Source organism: Dermacentor variabilis, chromosome 2 (assembly GCF_050947875.1).
Source record: "Dermacentor variabilis isolate Ectoservices chromosome 2, ASM5094787v1, whole genome shotgun sequence".
In the NCBI taxonomy this organism is placed as follows: Eukaryota; Metazoa; Arthropoda; class Arachnida; order Ixodida; family Ixodidae; genus Dermacentor; species Dermacentor variabilis.
In genome coordinates this window covers 84,680,907-84,707,545 of record NC_134569.1, presented here as the reverse complement: position 1 = coordinate 84,707,545, position 26,639 = coordinate 84,680,907, and the positions used below count along the sequence as shown (strand labels likewise).

The following is a 26,639-nucleotide window of genomic DNA, read 5'->3' as shown; positions in this document are numbered from 1 at the left end:
TCATTGTTTACCAAGCTTCCATACAAGAGTGCTCCTGTCCAGAGAACAAGCCATCACCATGCTTAAGAAGGACAGCAAGAAATGCAACTAGAACAAAAAAAAAGAAGAAAGAAAGAAAGAAAAAGAAAACAAGGGAAATGCAAAGAACACGGAAGACTTCAAGAGACACAAGAGTGGCAAGATTGCCGATTATGGAACGCTGCCTAAAGCAGTTGCCACAGACGCGCCTAGGGAACCCAAGTCCAATAGTGGCATCACAAAGATTCCCAAAGGCAAGAAATGTCCACCTCCTACAAGGCTGCCCAAGAGTAACAGATGAGGCTCAAGGCCATTTCCAATGATGGTCTCATGTGCTCCGGATGGCAATTCTACGAGTACAAGCATGACAATACGAAACTATATCAGGACACAAAGGTACAAGCTTCTCCCTTCTGGAATGAACGCCAGTGCACAGTGGTCAATGGTCAACACTCAACAAAGCTCAACACAGGCAGAGACATGTCCTGCACAAATGCTATGTCGAGCCACGAGGGCCCATGTGATGGAAGGCCACTGGCGCCTTCACACTTCGTGGCAAATGTGCAATGTGCTTGCCTCAAGAGTTGGGCACCATGCTACCTAAATCAACTTTCAACATACATCAACAAGCTTTAACAGGCCATCTCTGGAAGCGCTGGTGTAAGGAGTGCTTGCTGCTTCTGCACTCTGCACATGAGGCGACACCGAAGCTGGCACCACGACTTCAAGTTGGAGACGTTGTCGTGGTGTACAACAACGATTCGCTGCCTGTCCTGTGGAAGCTGGCCCAGGTGTCTGAACTGCTTCCCGATCGCGACAGCCTCGCTCGAGCATGCTGACTGAAGTTGGCGTTCCGCATGTTCAGCATCTCCCATAAAGCTGCCAGGCAATGAATGGGAGGCTGCACAAGTTACAACATGCACTTACCGATGACCTCGGCAAATGTGTTCGGGCTGTTGTCTCCTATTGCAACCAGCATGCCACCAGGCGACAGAAGCTGCGTAGGCTGAAAAGCAGCGCCATCCAAGGAGCACAGCAGCAGAGTGGGGCCACTCACGGTGCCTGCAACAGTGTGGCCCACAGACCCACTCTTCACAGACAGGACAACTTCAGCCTCGCCAAATGCTGCTTGTGGCACATGCTTGTGGGAAGCCTGCAGACAGAATTTTGCACACAATGTTTACCCAAATGGCAGCTACTTATTTAAGGCAACAGCATAGAGATGCCTTTTGTTCAATTCGTAACACACGTGGAAATTGTGGCCATCAACCAATGCCACAAGAGCCATCAACATCTCTATCTTTGTCCCTATTGTAGCAGTAGCCACCTTTCAATATTGGCTGCCACTTCCCTATCGATGGTTTGATTGGTACTATAACACGACCGCAGAGTTCCGTGACAATTAGTTGAGCCACCAAGAGTGAGGTGAGACACGTGTTGATGTGCTGGCAGTCCAGCATCTGTGCGCATGGGCTGTGGCTTTTACAAGTCCTAGAGAACATTCAATGAAGTGCCAATAAATTCTCTGTCTTATAGCGTCAGCTGTTAAAGTTTAAGTCAAGGTGTCTTGCCCATCTGGCACACTGTGTGGAAAGGCTGAGTTTGGGAAAGATGTGCAAAGCTTAAAGGGGCACTGAAACACCTTTCCTTGAAACTAAGCAACATGCAGAAAGGGGGTGTAACACTTCTTTAAGAAATGCAGTATTTTCAAAAATGTTTACAACTTAGAATTAGGGGTTTTAGTGGCCAAACACCATGATCCAGATTAAATTTTGACCACTTGGGCTGCGTTTTTGCATTTCATCTCTATCAAAATGCAGCCGCGATCAAACCCGTGGCCTCAGCAGCCACTAAGCTACCATGAAGGGTCAAAATAATGTTTGAAAAGGACCCAATATGAGTAATATAATATTGACTGTAACATTTATTTTCTTATTCCACCTCATCAATTTCTCTAAGCTGGAGCAGTGCTGTGCCCCGTCTTTCACTCCTTCCTTTCTTTTGTTCCTACCACAGTATGCTTCTTGTAAAACCGAGACCACACATATGCTTGCAGATGATGCAAGCTCGTGTCCACGCGCCTTGCAAGGAATGGCAGTTTGCATCCACAATGACACGTGACAGCACCCACTCACAGATGCCCTAGCAGACGCCACTTTGTACTTCGTTATTGACAGTGCTTCAAAATGCTTCGACATCATAACCGTAGTTGTTATATTATTATAGCTGTTAGATCAGCACAAAAAGGAAAGAAGAAGGACTTTCTTGTATGATATAAATCTGCTTCACTGAGAGTTGAATGTACAGTAACGTAGCTACGTAGCCAGGCGTGCCGACACAAGGCAGCCCAAGCGCGTGATAACAGAGAGGAGCTGTTCCCTGAGATCAAGCTGCATTTCGACACGTACGAGCCATGTAGCACCGTCTGCGCATGCGTGGGCACGCGGACGCGAGCTTGCACGCGTCCGCAAGCGTACGTGTGGTCTAGGCTTAACCCTTCAAGGCTGGCATCTGGAAACAGCACTGAAGCACCACAAACGAATGGGGAGAGGACATGTTAACAACTATTGCTTCTCCATTAAAAATCATGTGGAAGGGCGTGCACGTGTATGCCCAATAGTTGGCATCTATGGGCTACTGCACTTCATGTACATCATTGCTGATGTCCTCTAAGGTGGGGAAAAGAACTGCTGTTTTCAGAAGGCTGAAATAGAGAGCACACAATCTAATATGCGAGATTGTAGGTTCCTTGTTGCATGCAGCAAGATATCTGGCCAGTATGTTCAGAGAAGCATGGTATACATATTGGGCATGTTTCTTTACCTTGTTGGAGAAGTGTCTCAGAGCCCCTTTAAACAGTTACTAAAAGATAACCACACAAGACATGACAAGTATCTGTAGTACTACCGATAGAAACCATAAAAGTTGCCAGGTTGAAATGTAAAAAGTTTTGAGGAGCTCTTATGGAAAAAAAAGCAACAAAAGTGCAATTCTGAGAGCTCCAGTGTGCTTCTGAAATTTGTTATGATCACTATGTGAATAAGGTAAGAGCTAGTGGATTGAAACACTTTGTGAAGTGATGGGGTAGGAAACATTTGGTAAAGGCTTGTGGCAATGGAGAAGTGTGGGTCTGGGTGAAAGGCGAGCAGGCAAGGCAAACCTGACATCATGCCATAGCATGTGTAAGGGTGCTTCTGTGGTGGCGTGAGGAGTGGCACAATGCATGATGTCATGTTTTAGTACAAAACAAAGTATGCTGTTGACATGCTTTGATTGCTGTGGATCTTACATTGCTGAATTTCAATTATTCTCCATATGCCTCGCAACAAACTAAAAGAAAAAAACATCTGATGCAGAAATTTAATCCATAAGAGAAAAAGGATAGATCAGGTGTGTTTGCAGGGTCCTGGATGGTGGACACTCTCAAGCACAATCTTTGCAAGCTTGCTAAAGGCTTAGGAGGAGGAGATTGCAGACACTGTATTTGATATGCAATACTAAATGTTGCATAAATCAGCAAGGGCTTCTCTGTTTAACAGTTGTGTGTACTCTACATTCATTTGTTAAATCGTCAGCTAGTGCAAATCCACAGACTGTGTGTGGAGCTGGAGATAGCATCCTTCATCTGAGCCCAAACACAGCCTGGCACGGCTGAAGCATGTGCACTTGTAAAGGAATGTCTTGCACATAGTGACCACTGGCCATGTTGTGCTGAATATGATGGTTGACGTTTCTTATCTGATATTTATCAAGTTAAGCAACACTCTCCTTGGTGAGTAAGTGGGAATGAAAGCATCCTATATAACACCAAGCACAGATGGCTCCCCTGTTGCTATGGGATGGTCCATGTACCTGCCAGGAGCAAGACAGAGGAGATGTCCCACTCCTCCAACAAGTAACAGGCACGTAACCACAATGAAATGGCTAGCACAGATGGTCTAGAGTCTGTCAAGAGATAATGCAGCAAACCAAATAAATTCACTCTCATCTTAAAAAGGTGATATGTGTGAACACACCTTGATACCGGCATCTGATGAAAGCACAGTGATATTGATGAAGTTAGCATGGCTTTGACCAAATTGGTTCAGAAGGCCAATACAAGCTGCAGATGTGAGGAACTGACCCTTCTTCTCAAGCCCAGCACCTGGAAAAAAGGGAGAGAGAGACACACATGAACAAAAGAGACAGAAAGTGTAAAAAGTACCTGTAAACAATAGAGCAGTGTGCATCACTGAAGCTTGTGTATTCATAAAGATTTGCTCCCAGAATGAAACGATCACAAATACACCAATCACCTTTTGTAGTCAGCTCAACCTGCAGTCCAGATGCCAGGGAGCCTGCCAGCCCAGCTGCAATCTTTCCCAGAGCAATGCAGAGATCTGCCCAGGGCTTGTTCTCAGGAACTTGTGTTTGGGACAGTGATGGAGCATTCACCTGAGTGACCAGTATACAAAACATGACCATTTGGTCCACATGTACAGTCTATGCTTGTTACAGTGGAGCCACATACAACAGACTTTCAGATATAACGGGCCATATTTCAACTTAGTTCGGTCTGCCTATTTTATTAATGCAACAAAGTTGATCGACCATGCTACAACGGTCGAAATTAGTGGCGATTTTTGTCAAAATCAGGGGTATAAAATGGACTTTTGCCGTGTCAGTAAGGGCTGGCAACTGACTTGCGAGGGTCAGTTGACGATCGCGGCTCAACATTTCGCGTGCTAGGGAGGGAGGAAAGAGGGCCGGAAGCGCACCGTCTTGCACACGCGAGGCACGGGGAGGAGGCGCGGGAAAGAGGGGGGGTTTACTCCCTTAATAGCACAAGCTATAAAGTGTTACTTGTTTTCGTAGGCACACATATGCCCAATGAAGAGCTAGATTTGAGACTCCTAGTTTCGGCACTGCCTGACTGTTCAACGCGACAATTACGGTCAACCAACTTCGGCGTCTTATTATGAGCGCGTTGCCCCTCCATCAGCACAGTAACCACACATATGTAAGGTCACTTGGCATAATGGAACACTAGCAGCAGCAGCATGAACTGGTCAATTGCCCTCTAGGTTTTATGCAACTCACTCAATACTATATTCAGTTTTTCCACATTCATTCATTCAGAACTCCACATTCATAGAAGTCTGCAAATGTAAACTGCTAGAACAATGCTAGCTCTCCGCTGGTTGATCAAAAAATTTTGCTGCCTGCATGACAATGTCATGCTGATAAAGCTGGAGTAACAATATGGTATCAGGGGTTGATAACACCTCAGACACGCACACAAACAAAGTAAATAAATAAAATATGTAGGGCAGTCAATGTGACCACAATCAAACGAGAGTGCTTCATTTGCACTTTTGTGTCCTCGACTGCTTGCCGAATTTCATTCAAGATATTGGCTAGCAAGGTACACCATGGTGACTGTTCTAGGAATTAGCATGCTGCAGTAGCAGAATGATTACAGTGTTTCATACTGGATAAACATAGATGATTAACCATTCCACATCCAGTTCTTATAGTTTGGTGTGCTCCAGCCTAATTTACTGTCAAGAACAAATTAACAAAAACTGGCAGGCTTAAGCTACTCTTGCATTACCAATAACTCAATTACTGCAAACAGCAGTTATGAGGTGTTTTCTTGTAGCTCATTTCATTTCTCAGTCTACTTATATTCGTGTTGTGGCACCCTCTTCTGCCATGGTGCTTTCAAAGAGTATGCATGTGCTCCTAGGCTGTAAATTATTAGGCTTCTGGATTTTTGGCTTTGATCAGTTGATGTGAAGGCTCTAGCTGCACTTCTCCGTCATCTGGTTCAATGGTAACAGTCTTTTTTATTTATGGCTGCATACTCCACTGTTAGCAAGTAACAAAGTGACACTGTCTCTCACACTTATGTATTTTTTTAATTGCTCGTCCCTGGCCTTATGGAAAGCCCTCTTCTCCCCTCCATGTCTCATTCTGCACAGCCCAGTGAATCTTCTCTTCCAGAAACAGACATGTTCAGCCCATTCTTTAGCTTATGACACTTGTTCAAAGTGTAAGGTGAATGTGGAGTAGCGAACTTAAATATCATTTTAGCACTAGTAGACAAGGACAAAAGGGACATGTAGACACCACAATGTCCTATTGCATCATGGTGTCTATGTTTCCCATTTGCTTTTGTGTGTTAGCACTAAAATGTTATCCAAGTTTATTTCAACATGCCCAACACCCATCAGTGGAGTAGCAGTTAAAGTGTGGGGGGACTGAGGTGCGTCCTGGGCATTTGAGCCGGCATTTGCCTATTCTGTCGTCCCTAGGATTCTCCCTTTCCACCTGTGATGGTTGCTAGGGGTGGCTTTTTCCACCAACCAGTTTGCGGCTGTGGCGCTCGCACTGCTGGCCTTACCAACACTGCTGGCTTTGGCGAGGGAGCTTCTTTCTCTGGGACAACATCAGGAGCATACATGTTTTTCCTTTTGTCCACAGGCCCTTTTGTTTTGGGCATTGTTCCAACTTGAGCTCGCCCACAGTGCCTTGCACCCATGGCATTCCTTGCACTTGGTGCTGCTCCTTTTCTGAATGCCAAGCCGAAGAGCAGTGCCTAGAGCTCGTGTGTGGTTGTACTACGCCGAGCCGCACTTGTTGAAGGCCCAAGCCAGCTAAGCTTGGTATAGTTCTCACGAGGGGGCCCACTGGTCATCGTGAGAGTATGCAGCATAGCTACGGGGCCATTTTTCGATACCGGCGAGTTGCGGGCAGCCATCGTTCCACAACAACAGGCTAGTGGCCCGCTTTTTTCTGTATTTTCTCTCTTGTCACAAGAGCTTCTTTGTTTCCCGCACCTCCCAGGGATTGGCCATTTATGCAGTGTTGGGTGTCATCAGAGGCAAATAAACTGTTACTGATAACTTGGGGCAATACTGTGTTTATTGCCACGCAGCACACTGCATCCTTTTGTAGGCTAAACATGGGCCCTGGATTACGTGAGGCGACAGCTGAAGGGGACCTGTGACTCATTAAGCTCTAACCCACGGTTGTTGGTACTTCGAGTTATCAGACGCCCACAAGGGCTTGGCTTGAAGCGCTGGTTCAATTCACGACACTGCCTGCAACCTTCTTGTGGTTTGCGAGAAACATTAAAAAATTTTTTTGATAGATTTTTTCTTAGTTCATAACTGCTGTTCACAGAAAAAAAAGAGAGAGGCACATAAATTGCCACAAGATGTGGTGCGAACAGTAGCTCTCACCACTCCTGGAACAGTCTGTCCTTTGGAGAGGGCAACAAACTGCTCAGCAATTTCCTGAGCCACACGCAGCTGGGCCTCCTTGGTGTTGGCACCTAAGTGAGGGGTGCAGACAACCTTTGGGTGGTCAATGAGCTTGGTGTTCTTGGGAGGTTCCTGCATATATAATCATGAATGAATATTGTAAGGTACCAAAGGCAGTAGGAAAAAGAAAAGAAAAGGCAAGTAAAGTTGTTGGATTGTTGTGATTTAGCCTAGACAACAAAAGTATTCTCGCAATATAATCAGAATGGCCCTTTAAATGCTGCAGCATACTGCAGGTGTCAATATTTTCCGTAGGTAGTAGGTGCACCTAATTATTATCAACTTCAGGCATCACCTCCCCAGGATGAAACGCATCCCATCACATGAAATAAAAGAATATGAACTACATATGTTCAAAAGTAGCATGATCTTCAAATCATCTGACTATAATCCCTTTAACTCTTTTGCTTATGTTCTCAGAATATATTGCATAAAGTATGTTTCAAGTAAAAGCTGCTGTGGGCAACCCAAGTATGAAATATCCCTTCCTGTCCTCACCACTTTATTGCATTGCTTCTTGCCTTGCATACCCCAAAAAACAACTTTAAATTTAGCTCCAAAATGAAACTTAGAAAAAAAATACAAAAACTGCACCTAGGCAGGTGCTTTTAGCTAGCTGCAGGTAGCTTGCCATGGTGGCTTATAAGATAAATCTGTCCACATCACATATTCACTTAGTTATCAGGAAGAAGGAAAAAGAGTATTGCCATCTTAAATAATCAAAGTGTGAGGCGAGATAGGTAGTACTTAAATGGTACGGAACAAAGATGAGCATAGGAGTAAAGGCACATGCAAAACAGAAACAAGCTCCAAAAGATAAACTCAAAAACTCAAAACACATAAAACGCATAAACTCAAGATCCTTCTACTCCGTACACTCCAAAAAGTTGAATTAACTATATGTGTGCAAATAATGGCTAAAATTAAGAAGATTATTGAGTAAATGTTCTGACAAGTTTACTGCGTTTTTTCCAAGGTAAACTGTCACATAAATGCAAGGTTATAATTTCTGATTTGTGTTCAGTCATGGATAACATGTAGGTGTGCAACCTAAGCAGAATTATTCAGATAAGGACTGAATAGTACTATTCAGAGTTTACATTTGGCTATACATTTTCCTACACTGCCAATCATGAATGTGCACAAATGTTATGCAGCCACAGTGCTCTGCATAATTCAGCTCAATGACATTCCCAAGGAGTACTCCCCAGCTACATTGAACAACTGAGTGCTTCAAAGCACACGCAAGGCCTTTTGCTCCTTCGTCCTCGCAGATGATGCTCTCGGCCTTCTACTGTAGCTGAACGTTTTCCCTGCCGCATCCATTGGACACTGCACTTTGAGACCTTTGCGCCATGCATGAACACGCTGCACAGATAGCAGGAAAAGTGAAGTTTAGTTTTTTATAGATCTAGTTTTTTCCCTCATCGTGGCGATTTTTGAACAAGCTCTGAAGACGTGTGTGCACTTCAAAACGTTGGAGATGTTGTGGTTCCCTTGCGTCTGCAGCAGGCTTAATTGACAGGTCACGCAACAGCGAGTCCGAGGCTACTGCCTTTTCATGCAACTTGGATCCTGACAGTAACGACAATGTAAATCAACCCAGAACTTAAGGTGCACTGCTAGTTCATGCTCCTCTGCCAACTGTAACCTATCGCCTTAACAGAAACTTTAAAGACATGTTAGTGCACGCAAAAAACAGTCAACATCATTCCCCCATAATAAAACCATGTTCTTGCCCCAGGTAAAAAACCTACAGGCACCTTCAAAGTGACCTTAAAATAAATAGCACTGCAAATAGCTTACACACAAAATGAAAACTAGCTTTACTTGCACTAGTTCCAATGTAATTTATATGCTTTAATGTTGGTTCTGTAAGAAAATATACATAGGTGAAACAGGACAATCAATGAACATCAGGTTAAATGGACGTCACGCCAACACGGCTAAAATGCTTCTCAAAGCCATCGTCGCCAAGCATTTAAACCAACCAGGTTATAACTTTGATGACCTTAAACTCGACATCCTACAGTCAAATTTCTGTGCTGCGCGAGACAGAATATACAGATAATAATACTTTGACAATAAGTTCAAGACATTGCAACTAATAGGCATAAACATTTCAAAAGGAGCTTTAGAATCTATTCGCTATGCTAAATTTCAAGTTATAGGCAACAGCACCTGGTTATTTTTATTTCTAGTCTGGTTGCTCAGCTTCGTTTTTTTTAAAGCTTCCTTTCTTTCATTTCTTTGTTTATATATTCATTAATCTTTCTGCACAAGCACAATTTTCTGCTGCTACTTTTATTCTTTCTTCCAGAGAGATGATAGCTCACTGACCTCCCATAGAACAGATAATTCTCCCCCCCCCCCCCCTTTGTTGTCGAGGCCCCTTCCATGAAAAAAGGAACCTACATTGACACATCAAGCGGCTGACTCATGACGCTACCTCACATTCCTCCACCGACATCAAATAGCACACCTTTCTTTCCAATTCTACACCCTCGCCCCTAACACACCCTTGGTCGTTGCCTCGCCCATCCTTCTTATCCCCTTGTCCCCTTTAGAACAACCATACCTATATATAATGTGCCGAGGAAAGCATATGTCGCCTTGAAAAAGACAAGTCCACTTGTCGAAATGCTGGCTTCAGCTTTCACCTTGTTCTCGCTTTTCTCATCGTCTTAGATTTCCATCTCCTGCCTTCCCCATGTTTTCCCTGGATTTCTACCAACTGAAGCCATTCAGCACTAGTCAGCTATATGGAGCCGTAACGAAAATGCAAAAAATGTTACCTACAGCAAAATGCAGCAGAAAACAACAGTTTATTGCAAGAATTGCAATGTTCCCTTGTTAGGATCGGCCTGCAGGAGTACTGCTCTGAAAAGCTATTTCAGCCCGCTGCAGGTGTGTCGATCGATCCACGGTGGGGGCACCCTACAAAGAACCAGCGAGGACAGCGCTAACCAAGCATGAACTTACTTCAATGAACTGCGGACTATGGCAGCTCTGGAATTTAGAGGCGCTGGCTGGGGTCAGGCGTGACCACCTGGCTACGGGGACGCAAGACAATGGACACCACGACGGCCACACTGCGGGGGTCAGCTCTGGGAACCCACGCGCCGTCCAAAATGCAAGACAATGGGCACCCGGCCGCACTGCAGGGATCAGCTCAGGGAATAAAAAGGCACCTTTCCTGACACAAGCTGCAAGTTTTACGAAGTCTGTCTGACGTCGGCTCTGGACCGTGAACCTCGCACCAAGAAGTGTGTGTGTGAGTGTGTGTGTGTAAACCGTCCCGCAGAGAGGAGACTTGTTTACACTGACTGGACGAACGTTTGGCTCACCTAGGGATCTAGGGAACACAAAGTGCTTATAAGCAGCTGTTGTCGGCTGCTAGAGTGTGCTCGTGCTCGTCGTCGTACTAGTGAGCTGTTTGCTCGTTTGCTGTATGCTTCGTCTTGCGGGCTCCATTTGGGAGTCGCGCTAGACTGTGTAAATGCATCTCTTGTTTAAAATGTAAATACTGTAAATAAAGCCTGTTCACTTAGTTCCTCCCAAGTTCCTCTCTACGACCTCCAAATCTTACAAATGGTGGCAGCGGCGAGATCGTCCGACAACTCCTACAACTGGTAACAGCGGTGGGATCGTCCAACAAATCTTACACCCTATGTTTCACACCAAGGAGCTGCTTTGCTGCATGGCAAGCACAACTGTAGGGCTTCCAGTTAAATTTTTGTACAGAAGTAGTTTTCAAGAAAACATGTTGATTTCTTTGCAGATAGTGGCTATTTGATAGCGAAACATTCTGTATATTTCAAACATTTTTTAGCATTTCTTTTTCTTTTTATATACAAGTGCATCTTTACAAGTTCTGTTCGATGTTATTCTACAATGTTGTTTTGGCAATTTATATATTTTATTGATATAAATATCGTTAATAAATGTCCTATCCCTGAAAACCAGATTCCTTTTGCTTTGCTGTCATGTATTGCATAAAATTTTCAGTGCAATGCTTTCTTCAAAAAAAGAAATTGGTGTTACCTATATAAAAAAAAAGGCAGAGGTAAGAGTGGCGACAGTAACGACTGCAGGGTGTCGACCAAGTCGACATTTCAAAATTCCCCGAGTTTCCCAGGTTTTCCCTGAGCACCTTTGAAAAATTCCCTGAATGAGCCAGAACTTTGTTTTATGTCAAGGCAGGCTGACACCATGTTGCTCAGTGCTGTCACTCTCTAGAAGCATGTTTAAACAAGAAAATGACTAAATCCAGTTTGAATAGTAAGGAGTAATATCTATTTTATTTAAAAAGAAAACAGAGGGCATAGCGAAAAAAATGGCAAAACCCATTCCAAATTGTGTCAAACATTATCAAATATGAATGAAAAGGAGATGCATACATAAGTAAATATTTTTGAATATGAGCTATTTCTATCAACTGATAGCAAGCTTATCGGTATGAGGCCTGAACTTTGTCACGACTAATATTTTCTCTCTGCAGCTGGAAATTCAACCTCAACGGTCCTGACATACTCTCAGCCCATACACAACATCTGTGTTGGGTTTCACTGCTTTAAAGAGTTTATTTTGGTTTCAATGAGGGACACCTACATCTCGGTGTCAGCCAACACTTTGTTTTTTGAGCTCAAGCTCCTTCAAAGAGGTGGTGGCACGCTTCCTTTCCCGTTAATTCCTCGGTGCGTTGGTCCTCTCTGTTCTCATCCTCCTTCTGCCACGCGTTCATCCCATGGATCATTTGAAGCATCGTCTTGGTCAGTTGTACAGTCAACGTCCGATTTTTTGTACTCCCTAGGGGCCGCAAAAACATCCGAAAAATCGGGCAGTCCGGAAAAACAATGAATGCATGTCCTTAACTGCCCTTAAGGGCTAAAATTGCCATAGGCATGCCCGAAAAAGCTCAGCCCTGCCACTACACTCATTAGGCATATCGGGGCTCGTACTGTGACAGGAGATGGGGTGCAAGCGTGTATAATTAGGGACCTGCAGACCGTGAATTTGGGACCTGCAGTCAAGGCAATATACATTGACTATATGGAGTACATGGTGGTGCCGCAAAGCCGTGCGAATTATCGAGCATGTTCGAAAAATCGGCCGTCTGGAAAATCGGTTGTTAACTATATCTGGCAATACTTCCTGCCGATGACACGGCATACGTTGCAATTCCTCTGTTACTGGAGCCAGCATTAAAACGACTTTCGTTCCCTTTCAATAAAGTTACAGCTAATTTTCCCTGATAAAAGCACAAATTCCCTGAGTTTTCCCTGAGTTTTTCCAGACTATTCAAATTCCCTGAGAATTCCCGGTTTTCTCGGTTGGTAGACACCCTGGACTGCGACATGAGCCACCGGTATTCGCATCGAAGACAGACTCTGCCAGTGACCACCATAGCTGCGTAACTATTTAGATGCCTCGAAAGGCAAGTGAAATTTTAAGAGGTGCATTAATAAAATGTTTAAGCAAAGGGGGAAAAAGAAAATAAATAAATAATTGGAAAGCAATCAAATCATCAAATGCAAATATTGTGCTACCAATGAAAATCACTCTGATGCCAAGACTGTATACCATAAGTAAATCAACGATCCAAGCCAAAACTTCTCAGTCAGTGCAAGCACTTTTTGGTAGGAGTGCCTGCAGTATTAGAAATGGGCTTCATGCTGTATTAGCAGGTCTCTGCTTCTGATCAACAAATATTACAGCATCAGATGCTCTGCCCTGAACCAATTTGAACTGCTTTAAGGATTAGTGCATTTGGGTAAGCATTGTGTGGAAGGCCTTACTTCAATGAAGACATCCAGCCCAGCTCCGCCACAATGACCAGACTCCAAGGCAGCCAGGAGGTCATCCTCATTGACAATACCACCTCTGGCAACATTCACGACCTTCACTCCTTTCTTGCACTTCTGCAAGCTAGCTTTGCCAATGAGATCTGCAATAACAGGAAAATGAAGGGTTGGCATGAGGTACTGCTTCAAATGCCACATGAGAATATAACCACTGCACTGGTTTCTCTTTCTCTGAAAGAAAGGGATGAGCAGACTAAATTTGACTTTGACAAAACTACTGTTCATGCGCAATCAACAAAATATATATTGAATCTACATCTTGTGTTCCTTCTGTGGGGCGCACTGCACGTAACCTGGCTGTGAATATGGCTGTGAATCTGCTGGTCACCTCATTTGATACTTTGTTGCCCTTGATGTGATGTCTGCTCCTTTGATGTGCATTTTGTTAGTCAAACCACTACTAGTATCTTCACACAGTTGTTTCAGACTGCACTGGCAATGCTGCAAAGGTAATTTAACACAGCCTTCAACCTACACTGCCAGAACAACCAGGCTTATATGATAGCTATAATTAGGCTTCGTTAACGTAGTGAAGCCTGTTTAATACCACAATAGACAAGTTGTACAGGCCAGATGTGAAAAAGGTACCTGTGGCACGTTCAACTGGCCATTTCAAAGCCCTCCATCGGACTTGCAAAGGTGGTGTAACACAAAAACTGAGCTTTATATACCATGCAAAAACCTACAAGGCAGCTTTCCTGCAATGCAAAATTTAAATTGCAATACAGGTGCCACCTGCCCTCATTGCAAATGTTAGATGCAACGTAGCATGTGCTAGCGCCCATTCAGCTTGTGGGAAAACCTACATACTGAGGTTCAATCATTTCGTAGCCCCTGTATTGATAATTTTGCAGATTCTATTATTTCCATTTGAATAGCACCATCACAAGATGATTCTGGCATGCGGCACAGGCATTTGCGAAAGCCAAACAGACAAGACGCTACATGCTGCCTGTAACTAACGCAGAGAGGATGGCCAGGATCCCCACTGTGAATAAAATTTTGCAGGGAAGAAAAACAGCCTTGTAGGTTTTGCGACAGCTGTATATAAAGCTTAGTTTCTGTGTTAAACAACCTCAGTAGAGATCCAAAATGGCCAGTTTTTAGGTGACTCAAGTACCTTTTTTACACGTCACCTATGCTCGTTCTCATAAATGTTCTAAATGGTCACAGTTCATAATATGCCAAGCGTTGTTTCTTATGCAGATCACTTTTTATATGCTATATGTATTCTCTTGCCATTTTTGCAGATAGGCTACGTGGCTGGGCAAGCACTAGCATCAAAAAAAAAAAAAACTTCAATAATTATGCTAATTTAACAATATGAGATAATTAACATAATTGTTTACCTTAGGGCACATGTAATCTCCTAATTATAGTGACGGAGCAGGCAAGTCATGTCTGCTTAGAATAAATCCTAAAACTAGCACAATTTCTGAGGTGATCTTAAAATGTACCATGAAATACATTGGCATCCCAATTAACAGTTACGCAAAAGCGTACTTTTAACAGTTCAAGATGATCTTAAGTGAAACACCAAGGCATTGTGTAAAAGGCTTTGGGGATGGATATCTTGAAAGTGGTGCTAGTCTTAGAATTCCTGCTAAGCAGATGCGATTTCACACCTGCTTTCAATTTTGCAATTGCAACATGTGTCCTGAGGTTAGTAAATAAGAAGTTAACTAGCACATTTCATGTAATTAGCAAATTAACATTGAAAATTTTCTAGCGGCTAATGTCTGCCTAGCCATGTAGCCTTTATGCAAAAACGGCAGAGGCCTACATATGACAGTTTCATATTGAAGTGTCCCGCATAAGAAAGAACATCCAGTAGGTGCGTGTGCATATATATATATATATATATATATATATATATATATATATATATATATATAGATATATATATATATGCACGAAGGGACAATTTTTGTACCCAGCATTACAGCATACTTATTCAACAAGTTTAGCAGCCTCATTTCCCTCCCTCTACAAATAAGTTGAATTGTTCACCCTTAGTTTGAGGTATGAGAGGCGTGTGGACGGTTATGTAGTCAGCCAGAGGCCAGATCTCATCAAGACTTAAGCTCTCCACTCCGAACTCCCTGGAGACTTCCTTGGGAACAATGGGGTCAAAACCAATGGTCTGAAAGAAGATAAAAATACGACCGCTTACACCACTAAAATAATGATCACTGTTAAACCATTATGTATGAGTGTTGCCCACAGGCAAGACACCAGAAAATCTTTTTTCTTGCCATGTTTCAGAATCCACCTTTTACGACGCGGAGCTGTGCATGCGTAGCGCCTTAGTGGCTGAAGACTGAAGCGATTTAGAAGGCGCGCTGCACGGCCAGACTCGAGTCTCTCCTCCGAGTGAGCCTAGGCCGGTTGTGGCAGGCGCTGCACTTGTCAGATAAATAGAGCACAAGCCATTTCTCTTAGACTCTTACAAACTGGCACATATCCGTGTCTGGCATTTCTACATGAAGTTTACCCCGACTTATATTGTGACAACGGTTGCCCGTCCTGCAGACCTACACTCTAGCACACATGCTCTGGGAGTGTGGGTCAAGATACCCCAAGTTTAGCAAGGAGGAGTGGGACTCGCTTATGCATAGCCCCACTGTAAACAAGCAAATGCTGGCTGTCTGGCGTGCCCGCGAACAGGCTGCTGGGCTAGACGTGCTGGTCCTGACGTAGGAATAGCCGAGTGCACGACGAGCTCACGTCCTCGCCAGACCTCCAATAAAGTTCTTTCACTCACTTGTCAGCCTTGCCATTCTCGCTGCCATGTGCACGGAACGCCTTTCGAACATTATTGCCATCAAAATTTGGCGCGATGCCAATGTCGTGTGTCGCTTACGGCTGCACCTCCCGTGACCATTCCAGCAGGACAATGCGGTTTTTCCAATTTCCATTGGTAAAGCACCATTGACAACGCTATGAAGCGTGTATTAGGGTGCAAAGCGGCAAGATGCTATCTGTTTTTGTCGTTACTGACTTGTGTGAATAATCTAGAAAAAGAAACAAATGTATGTTTGAGCTAGCGAAACAAATGATCTCTGAGCTCACGCGAGAGCGGAGTGAGACGCGAAGTGTTCTTTCTTTTCTTTTTTTTCTATCGTCTTTGTGGAGCCGCCAATAGAACGCCATCATTTCGGAACTTCACACCGTGCACACTTGCAGCACACAAACGCTTGTAATGTCGGCGTAGTTATCTGTCGGAGCCAAGCGGGCCTGCACTGCTGGGCTGACGTGTGAAAGTGTGCACTGTGGTGCACACTTTCATTAGCTCATGGTGCTAGTTAGCAATTGCTGCTAGTTCTCGTTTCGTTATGGTTGTCGGCACTAAGTGATATTTACTTGCAGAAAAGGCTTATGTTTGTTTAGCGAATTGTGATGTAGTACTGTATGTACTAAGGCTCACTTTCCCGTGTGGTGTTTTCTGCAGTCGAGTAGCGCGTCTTATTGTGTAAGTGACACATTTCTGGGGCACCTTCACTGTCGCCCGGATATCTGGACTTCATACCGATGCTGATTGTGTATATGTACCAGTTAAAAAAAGAAGAAGAATGGACGTGGTCGACTGCTATGTTCGTACCGTGGCACATTCTAAGAGGTAGACAGGTGCCCCACAAACTAGAGGTATCACCGATTCTGGGCATTATGACCATTTTTTGGCATTTTTGTAGATTTATACACACTTTATGTGGGTAACTAATATGTGCAAACTGGCATTCTGTTGGCCTCCCCACTGCCTGTGTGAGTATGTATGCCTAGCAGTATGGCACACCATAAAGCAAGACACACAGTGGTAAAATGTGATAGCTGCCCTAAGAACTACACCTCATGCCCTATTCGAGTCATACGTTTTTGTGCGTACTCATACTGTTTTATTGCTTATTCACTTTACACCGCAGGTGCAGTGGTTTCAGGTCAAGGAGGAGCTTGTAAAGCATTGCCGAAGTGCTTTTTTATGTCCGTTTGTCACGCTGAAGAAACCTCCGGGTACAAAGCATTCACCAGCGGGCTCCATGGCTAGCTGACGATGACAAAATATGACGGCGCGTATACGCTGCTTCGATTTTGTCTCGCACGCTGCTTGTTTGGTCACGAGTCTTGCGTGGGGCTGCTGTAGCGGCATGCAGCGGCGCCTGCCAAATTGTTTCTCGTGACCACCACACGATGGTGCCACAATGCATCGCAAAAGGGGGATTGTGTACGGAGTTTGTGGCTAAATGTCTTTGGCCAACATTGAATAAGAAAACGCCATTTGTTCGATTACAGCAGGAATAGAGGACATAAAAGTTTGGCATGCGATTCACTTTCCTTTGAAAGCACTGTCAGAGGAGATAAACTGATGAAAGAGCACCAGCTGGAGTGGTATCACACAAGTCATCATCATCATCAGCAGCAGCAGCAGCAGCAGCAGCAGCAGCCTATCTTATGTGCACTGCAGGACGAAGGCCTCTACCAGCCATCTCCAATTACCCCTCTCTTGTGCTAAAAGGTTCCAGCATGCACCTGTAAATTTCCCAATTTCATCACCCCACCCAATTTTCTGTACCGGTTATCTGGGCTATGCATTACGTGGCCAACACAGCTCCATTTTTTTCTTTAAATGTCAACTAGGATATTGGCTACCTCCGTTTGCTCTCTGATCCACACCTCTCTTCCCGTCTGTTAACATTACGCCTAACATTTTTCGTTCCATCACTCTTTGTTAACCTCCAAGTTCCTCACACAAGTAACGTAAAGCAAAGGCCGTGTCCATCTGTGTCACATGCAATTACTTAAAGAAACAAGTAAGTAACATAAAATTCAGCATAAGGCCTTAACTTGGTGTTCAGAAGACAAAGCACATGCAGGTATCTATGAAGGTTGCGACACCCGCATGATGCATAAATTGTATCCATTAAAAGTGACCAGTTGCTGCCACTGCAGGTCATGCAAGATGCACAGTGGGTGCGCACCAATGCAAAACAATGACAAGTCCAAAACTTCATGCTTGCCTTCATTCCAAATGACTGCATCCTCAATGCCACTTCCTTGCCAATCCTTCCAAGTCCAATGATAGCAAGTGTCTTCCCGTACAACTCGTTACCCATAAAGGTCTTTCTGTCCCATTTGCCTCCTTTGAGAGACATTGTGGCAGCTGGAATTTCTCTGTTAGAGCAAAGAGAGAGATGAAGAAATTTACAAACTAGCGATGATAATATGGCCTACAAAATATGTGACACATAAGTGGAATTCATTATCAATCAATAAATCATATGGCTTGCTTGACATTGATTGCACAGTCATCAGCAGCAGCCTATTTATGTCTACAGCAGGATGACGGCCGCTCCCAGCGATCTCCAATTACCCCTGTCTTGAGCCATCTGAGACTATAGACTAAATTCGTCTATTTGCTGATGATTGTGTTTTGTTTAGAGAAGTTACCTGCATTGCAATATGATGTGCAATATTATGTATGTATGGTATACATGTGTATATTTTGAATGAATGAAAGAATGTGATGCTGCCTCTGCCTAAATAAGGGATGGTGGACTTGTCAAGCTGTCCAATGAACAGTTTTTTTTCCGCCACCCCACCATCTGTACCTTACAAGATGGAAATAAACTTTCGTTTCATTTTCATTTCATTACTGACCAATATGACCTTAACTCTAACTTAGGCAATGTGTTGAAATGGTGTGAGCAATGGGGAATGCTTCTTAATGCCACTAAGTGTGTCTATCTCTCCATAATGCACATAATGCACAAAAAAATCCCCTTAGGCTACACTTCCAATTTGGCTGCAGCACTTTTACTGAAAGTAGCCTGCTATAAATATTTAGGCTTAATATTAACTAGTGACTTATCATGAAACTTGCACATAAATACCACCTGCTCTGCCGCTTTCCGGAAACTATGCCTTCTGTGCCACAAACTCAAGACTGCTCCGCCTAGTGTTAAACTACTCTCTTACTTTTTCTTAGTTAGGCCAAAACTTGAGTATGCTTCCATAGTTTGGGACCCTCACACAAAAATTAACATTAAGAACCTAGAAAGAATCCAAAGAAAAGCAGCACAATGTATATACAGTAAGTTTAAGGCTACCGACTCTCCCACTGCATTATTAACCGATTTGACATTAAACTATGACAAATTCAAAGAAACAAAAGTTGGCTGAAGTTTCTTTCAAAATTAATCATAGGCTAGCCTTAGACACCGCAAAATACGTATCGCCCTTGATAAGCAGACCCACTTGACACCACTACCCTCATTCCCTAACACCAATTTTCGCAAGGACTGAAACTTTTTGGCACTCTTTTCTTTCTATAAACAATAGATGACTGGAACAAGCTAACTGAAGCATACCCCCAGTGCCCGTGAGCTGTATATCATTTGTGTAAATAATCTTGTTATTTCGTGTATTAATTATAGTTGTAATCAAGTTTAAATTTTTCTTAATCGTCTACTTATTACCAAACAATTTGTGTGAAAAATGTGTTACACACTTGTTTCATCTTCAAAAGCGTGGCAGTTTGGGCGAGTTGGTATGTCATGACTTCTTTAGGCTTGTAACGCAGCTCAGAACGAGCAAAAAAGGAAGGTGGAAGGGGTAATGAATAGGGTGAGTGCTCACCCTGTTCTCTATTCCTTTTCATTACCCCTTCCACCTTCCTTTTTTGCTTGTTCTGAGCTGTGCAACAAGCCTAAAAATGTTGTTTCATCATGTTCTGTGCATATAATCTTTGTATTTTTCTCACCTTGCTTGGACTTCTTGTCCGTAGTATTGTATAAAAAAATAAAAAAAATAAATCTTAAACCTTCAAATGTCCCAATTTCATCGCACCACTTAATTCCCTGCTGCTCTTGACTCTGGTCCCTTGGCTTCCATTTTGTAACTATAGACCAATGGTGCCTCACGCCGCATTACTTGGCTGGCCCAGCTCCATTTTTTTCCCCTCTTAATGTAAACTAGAATATTGGCCATCCCCTTTTACTCTCCGATCCACACCGCTCCGCTCTCTTCCTGTCAGTTAAAGTTACACCCGCTGAGCTACACCCGCTGAGAAGACGTCAGGGCCCGCATCACGGTGCCATTAAGTCATGGTGTCGTTCTGCAGGCAACTACATGAAGTTGTTTCTCTCTCTCTCTCTACACCTAACATTTTCTTGTTCCATCGCTTGCTGCACGATGCTTAATTTCTTCTCAAGCTTCCTAGTTAAGCTCCAAGTTCGTGCCCCATATATTAGTACCTGTAGATTGCAATGATTGTACACTTTCTTTTTTCTTCAAGGATTAAAACCAACCTGCACAGTACAAGTTCTTAAATAGGCAGGACTCATGACTGCAAACTCAAGGAGTGTACTCAAGACACTGCAGAAAGAAACAGTCCTATGGAAAAGAAATGCTGGTTTAAATGGCCTTATAGTTACCTAGAGAGAGTGATGATCATGGCGCATGTCAGTTCAGCTGCACTGAGAGTATTGCCGCCAGGAGCACTGCAAAAAAGCGATCAGACTCTGTGACTATTTGGTTTCCTGAACTCAATTACCACGGCAGTTACAGGGCACCAACTCTGACACAATAAGGTATGTTGCCCATTACGTTTTTCTTTGCCTGCGGCTGCTTCACCAGTGGCATTTTCTTGTATCCCTTAATTCGCTATACTGTGTACAGCTAGACCTGTGTGAAAATTTATGGAGATCACATATCTCATGTTACCTTTGGCAAGTGCAGAGGTACTGCTGTGAGCAATGCTACAGCGTACTAGAATACTGGTTCACTGTAGCAACGCTGTGTATGCCATTTAATATAATATGTTTTTCATAATACAAAGCAACACTAATATGGCCCTTATGTATATGCTAATTATCATTTTCAAAGCTTTCCAAAGGGCAGTTTGGATGTGCGGCACGGGCCGCAAAAACGGTATTTGGTGAAGCAAATAGCAAGATACTGCCGGACATTGCCCTCGTGGTTATTGCGTATGGTACGTCCCATCATCAACGCATCTCCGAGGCCTTTCGCCCTTATCTTTGTCTATTTGTGATCTGTGTTGGCCCGGTGTGGCTCACTCACTTGATGACAAGGATTCCCTGTCTCGTGGCAGCATCGCAGTCGATGTTGTCGACACCCGTGCCGGCGCGTCCAATGACCTTGAGTGATTGTGCGGCTTTGATAACATCGCTCGTCACTTTCGTGGCCGATCGTACGATGAGACCGTCGTAGCCCTTCGTGGCGAAAAAAACAAAACAAAACAATAATAAAGCCAGCGACAGCCGCGTTCGTGAACTGCAAAACTTTCCAGCTTTTTTGCTTTTGCTGTCATACAAGATGCCATGCGTGCCGCCTTCATGTTCTGTGCACTTTAAACATTCGCGGGGCCCGTTTGAAACATGCAGATTACTTACGCAAAAGACTACAATAACACTAAACTGAACGACTCCCTACGAGTTCGTGGCACGTGTTAAAGACAACGTGGCACACGGATTTTTTTTTTATTTGTATACTTTCGATAAAAGCAGTCGGCATTAGCTTGTGCGATTTACGTATGGGGCGTTGCCCCAGCGTGCATGCGCTTGCAGTTCTGTTGATTACCCGGATTATTCTAGTACACTGTACCTGGATCGCTTCCAGCAGCTCGGGCTTGGTGTGGTCGGTCTTGAGCGTCACTTGGACGCCGTGGTTTTCGAGGATCTTGACGCAGGAAGCATCGACCGCGTCGCTGATGAGGACCTTCTTAATTGCTAACGCCATGATGCCGCTCTGTAGTGTTCCACTCCCGGTAACAAAAATGCGAAAAGTCGAAAATGCTAAAAGTCGGAGAGTGCGTACGTGCGTGCGACGTGGTGTTGCGGATGAACGCGTGTATGCGAGCCCCCAAGATACAACAGCCTACTGTCGTCGCGTGCGGGTGACGTTTGCCGGGGCGAATGGGCAGAGTGGGGAAGGACCGGTCCGAGCGAGCGGCCCTTCGCTAAGCAGCCAACCACGACACGAATATTCGACACGACAGAGGCGAGGGAGCTACGGAAGGCAGTGTCTGTGGGCACCCGTAGTGTAGACGCGTCACAGACCCACAGACTATGCCTTCCGTTTCGTCAGGCACGCGGGCAAGCCGGAGAGACGGCTCGCTTACTTAATTGTGCTTATCACTAGAGACGGCGGGCAGCGAGAAAGCATGGCTCGCGATAAGAGCATCGGATGCCTAGCGCACTGCATTTTATCTCGGCGCGGTTCGCGCTCGCTTATAAAAAACGCGTTATCACTACTGTAAGGAGGCGAAAAGCGGACACTTGAACACTGCTTATGCTGCGTCATCCTGTTGATCAGACAGTCGGCTGACCGATAGCACCATAGGCGGAGAGTTTTCATTTTTCCGGGGAGCGGGGCTGGGGGCTCCACAGCTTTGTGTGTGTGTGTGTACACACACACACACACACACACACACATTGAATTGAAGAAACTTCGTGTGACCTCGAAAAATTGAGCGCTAAAGTGACAGCGTCATATGAGTATATACAAGACCTCATAGTAGGAGACAGTTCAATTTCACAGCCCGAGTCCTCTGGGCAGTATAATCTTCCTTCATATTGTCTTATACTTCGCCATCACTAATATTGCTTCGCCTTTCGGGCAAAACCGCAACCTTTCTCTCTTTTTCTTTTTTTTCTTTTTCTGTGAAGGGCTGCTGTGCATGATCGACTGCTGTTGATTCTTATTTCGAGTGAATCCGGCTTGGCCTCATTTCGGTTACTGAGTGAATTACAGCGTTCCCCAACTATCATGCACCAAGACTTAAAAAAGGAGTAGTTGCGTTATGCAAAGAAAACCTAGTGCATATTGTTTCCAGTACAGTTTAGTAGCCACCAGTAATTTTTTCGTTAGTGAGATTTAATTCGGTAATTACAATGGATTATCTAACTCATCTTGTACGCAATTTTGTAACTCAATTATACGCAATTAGTACGTCGATGAAAATACTGCAGTTAGATCTCATTTTGGGGTGCCTACAAATGCCTCATTTTCAAAGCTTTAATGAGGCATTTGTAGGCACCCCAAAATGACATCGAACTGCAGTATTTCCAGCGACTTACTAATTACGCACAATTTTTTCTGACTGCCAAAGAAACATCGCGAAGTATGAAAAATGCCACACGAGTGCGCTCCCACCCGCATCATAAAGCAGTGCCCTCAAATAAGCTGATTGAAAGCAACTGCATTGCCAGTCACAAACCCGAAGAGACCGTGCATGACTTTGATAATGGTATGGAAGGAGCAGCAGCAGCAGGTTTCACAGCTATTCCTTCCTCTCATTTCTATGTCACACTTATTATCAGTCTCTCAAGGCCGACTGATCTCATTGATAACAAAAGCCCCTTGATAACGTGGCCGAAGTGCCGCTCTGACCACGCACGAAATGTGAAATGTATTAGGCATAGCATCTTTCAAAATCCTGGCTTTGCTCACACCACATCGAAAGAGTGTGCGCGAATCTATATTTCGTAACACAAACTTGCTTTGCACCAAAGCCAAATTAAAGGGACCGTTTGATTTTTCATGAAAGTGTATACGTGCTGCAAGAACAGGTTCGTGTAAAAAAAAAAGCAAAATAAACAGAATGGGAAGCAACCAATGTGTATAGAAAAGGCAAAACAGCTGCGTTCAAGAAAGTGAGTATACCACTTCTAAATTAGCCAAATTGGCAATCAGATGTCGAGGGGGGGGGGGGCATCATATTGCAGTGTGCCGTTAGTATTTATGAATTTGTAAGCTCCGTTTGAATACCAGCCTAGACGACATGTTCGAATAGGTTTCCTTTTTTTGCAGCTATGCAGTACTGTGTCCGTTTTATCACATTTTCAGAGGCTTTCTTGGTGACCGATACCGGAATTCTATGGCAGACAATCATTATCCTTGCCTTAAACTAATCTGATGTTCATCTTGATCATGTAAGCACAATCTTTCACATAACCCCAAAGAAAAAAATCGAGTGGAGAGAGGTCAGATTACCTAGCCGGCCAATTTACAAGCCCGTGCCTTCCGATCTATTGCGTATGAAAAGTCGCATCCAGCCAGTTTCGTGCTCGGCTGCAGCTGTGTGCGGGTGCCCCATCTTGCTGATACCACAGAAGTGGAAGACGGGACAGTGGGACTGACTTTGCTGGGAAACTCATCCACCATTCCTCCAAGGGTTTTGTCCATGTGACGCTGTCCAGTCAGTGTGTGATCGAAGAAGATGGGACCCATTATAGCACCGGCGTAAATTCCGAACCGCACATTGAGCAACCATTGGTACGGGTGCCGATTGTGCTTTACCAAGTGTAGATTGGAGTCCCTCCAATAATGTGCATTATGCAAACTTACCTAGGTGTTTCTGCAAAAATTAGCTTCATCTGTGCACATGATGTTGCTCAAAAAGTCCGGTGACTCATCGACTTTTGTGAGGACCTAATTAGAGAAATCTAGACAATTCTACAGGTCCCTATCTGCTAAGCATTGGTGCTGGTTAAGGTGGTACAGGTGAAACGCCGTCATTTAGAGTCCGCCCAACTGATGACTTGGAAATTGGTACCTGGGCGGCCACATCCCTGACGCTAGCATGAGGGCTTGAGGCCATAAATGCTAGAACATCCGTGCGTAGGCTAGGACTCAAAACTGGAGTCCTCTGCCGCTGTTTCTTGAAGCTGCTCGTTTGTCTCGGGTTTTCGTGATTTATAATGATAGTCAATGCATTTTGTCTACCACCACACTTCCATGACTGGTATATATATCTGCGGCCTTGCTCTTGTTGCCATTTGCAGATCCCAAGGCGAGGATCATGTTTACCTTCCGCTCATTAGAGAAACATATGGCGACTAGGACGAAACAAAACGCACCTTTAAACCTTTGCACTGACATTGTCAATTCGCTTTTGTGGTGGTAGGTATTGTGGGAAAAAAAAATATATATATCCTTGCACTTTAACTACGCTAAGACAACAGCTATCGCAGCTTGTTTCCAACACCAAACGTGACGTGTTACTCCGGCCGAGACGCGGCAGATAAAGCAATAGCTTGATCACAATGTTTTTATTTCCTTTATTTCGTTCTGGATAATTCAGGTGAAGCCTGTTTGAGGGCGCTGCTTTGTGATCTGGGTGGGAGCGCAGTCACGTGGTATTCTCCATATTTTGTGGGGTTTATCAGTCGGGAAAAAATTAGTACGCAATTAGTACATCACTAATTATACCGCAGTTAGATGTCCCTTGGCTGTGCATTCAAATGCTCAGTGACACATTGATAATTATGATAGTATGTCTCCAGTTAGATAATTAATTACAATGGCTTAATTAAATATCAATAATGAACATGTTACTGGCAGCTACTCCACTGTACTGTAAACAATATGCATTAGGTTTTCTTCAATTAAAGCATTGCTCTTTTTTGAAATCTTGGTGCAGGATAGTTAATTGGGACACCTTGTATATTGTGGTGCGACAAGTGACCGATGTCACGTATGAAGTCATCCCCGCCGACCTGTCATCAGCATCATCGTTGGCTGCAAGAGACATCGTTCACGTGGCGAGACTAAAGCCATACCAGAGACCTTTCACCGCAGATGCGTAGATTAAGCACCGGGACAGTGCTTCTACCGCCGGGGGTGATGCTATGCAACAGCCGCCACAGTGAGGCTGCACTGAGTAGGAAGAAGACGACATGGGCCCGCTTGATATAGCGTCACCATTTTGGCGTTCCGTTAGCTTCCCTGTAAATAAATTGTATATAGTATTCCAGCTACACATAACAATATATTTATGACCTTCGCATGCAATTGACGATGTTTCCATACCTTATAAATGTCGTAAATTATAATCTTTTGTAATGAGTCATGAGCATTGCTTTCTGGAAAGAGAAGCAATAGCGAGACACAGAACGTTCACGTGCATTGTCTCTGCCGAAAGGGTCACTGACGTCTATAGGTTTTTTTCTTGGTCAAAAAAGCATGCAAAGCAATCTGAAGTGTGGTGAACAAACAGCAATGTATTCATTCTTTAGGCATAGGCTATCCGTACCTTTAGAAATAAGTGTCAATTGGCTACCTCCTTCTCTTTCAAAAATATAATGAAATTTGTCCTGTGTGCATATTTAAATATATTGTGTATGAACATGGAGTTTACGGTGGAAATTTAAAAGCATGTTGAAGTGAGAAAAAACGGATGAGGCAGCCGCCGCTAGTGCTTCTAATGCACGTGTCCTCCTGTTCTCAGGATTTGCAGAAGTAAAGCGAAAGTATGAATTTAATGCCATGGACATCTGCGACAACAATGATGCTGTAAGTTATTAGCCCCAGTAAAATTTCAAGTGACAAGGTCAAGGAAAGTTTGAAGAAACCTGAAATGATGTGGGTGACAAAGCTCTGGTAACGGCACTTTAGGTGTGTGTGTGGGAACGGTGGGGGGGGGGGGGGGCGCTCA

General features: G+C 44.0%; 1 protein-coding gene across 1 annotated transcript in view; it reads right to left on the bottom strand.

Moving 5' to 3' along the window:
- LOC142572210 (D-3-phosphoglycerate dehydrogenase) overlaps positions 1 to 22,263 on the bottom strand; it is a 29,552-nt gene extending 7,289 nt beyond the window's left edge. The window contains exons 1-10 of the mRNA XM_075681162.1: positions 21,806 to 22,263; positions 21,263 to 21,414; positions 20,617 to 20,682; positions 18,202 to 18,355; positions 15,200 to 15,332; positions 13,124 to 13,272; positions 7,245 to 7,397; positions 4,314 to 4,452; positions 4,035 to 4,162; positions 946 to 1,171 (exon numbers count right to left, since the gene is read on the bottom strand). Coding sequence (XP_075537277.1) covers positions 946 to 1,171; positions 4,035 to 4,162; positions 4,314 to 4,452; positions 7,245 to 7,397; positions 13,124 to 13,272; positions 15,200 to 15,332; positions 18,202 to 18,355; positions 20,617 to 20,682; positions 21,263 to 21,414; positions 21,806 to 21,940 — 1,435 coding nt within the window. The 5' untranslated portion in view covers positions 21,941 to 22,263. The remainder of the gene's footprint in view (positions 1 to 945; positions 1,172 to 4,034; positions 4,163 to 4,313; positions 4,453 to 7,244; positions 7,398 to 13,123; positions 13,273 to 15,199; positions 15,333 to 18,201; positions 18,356 to 20,616; positions 20,683 to 21,262; positions 21,415 to 21,805) is intronic.
- Between the last annotated feature and the right edge of the window lie 4,376 nt (positions 22,264 to 26,639).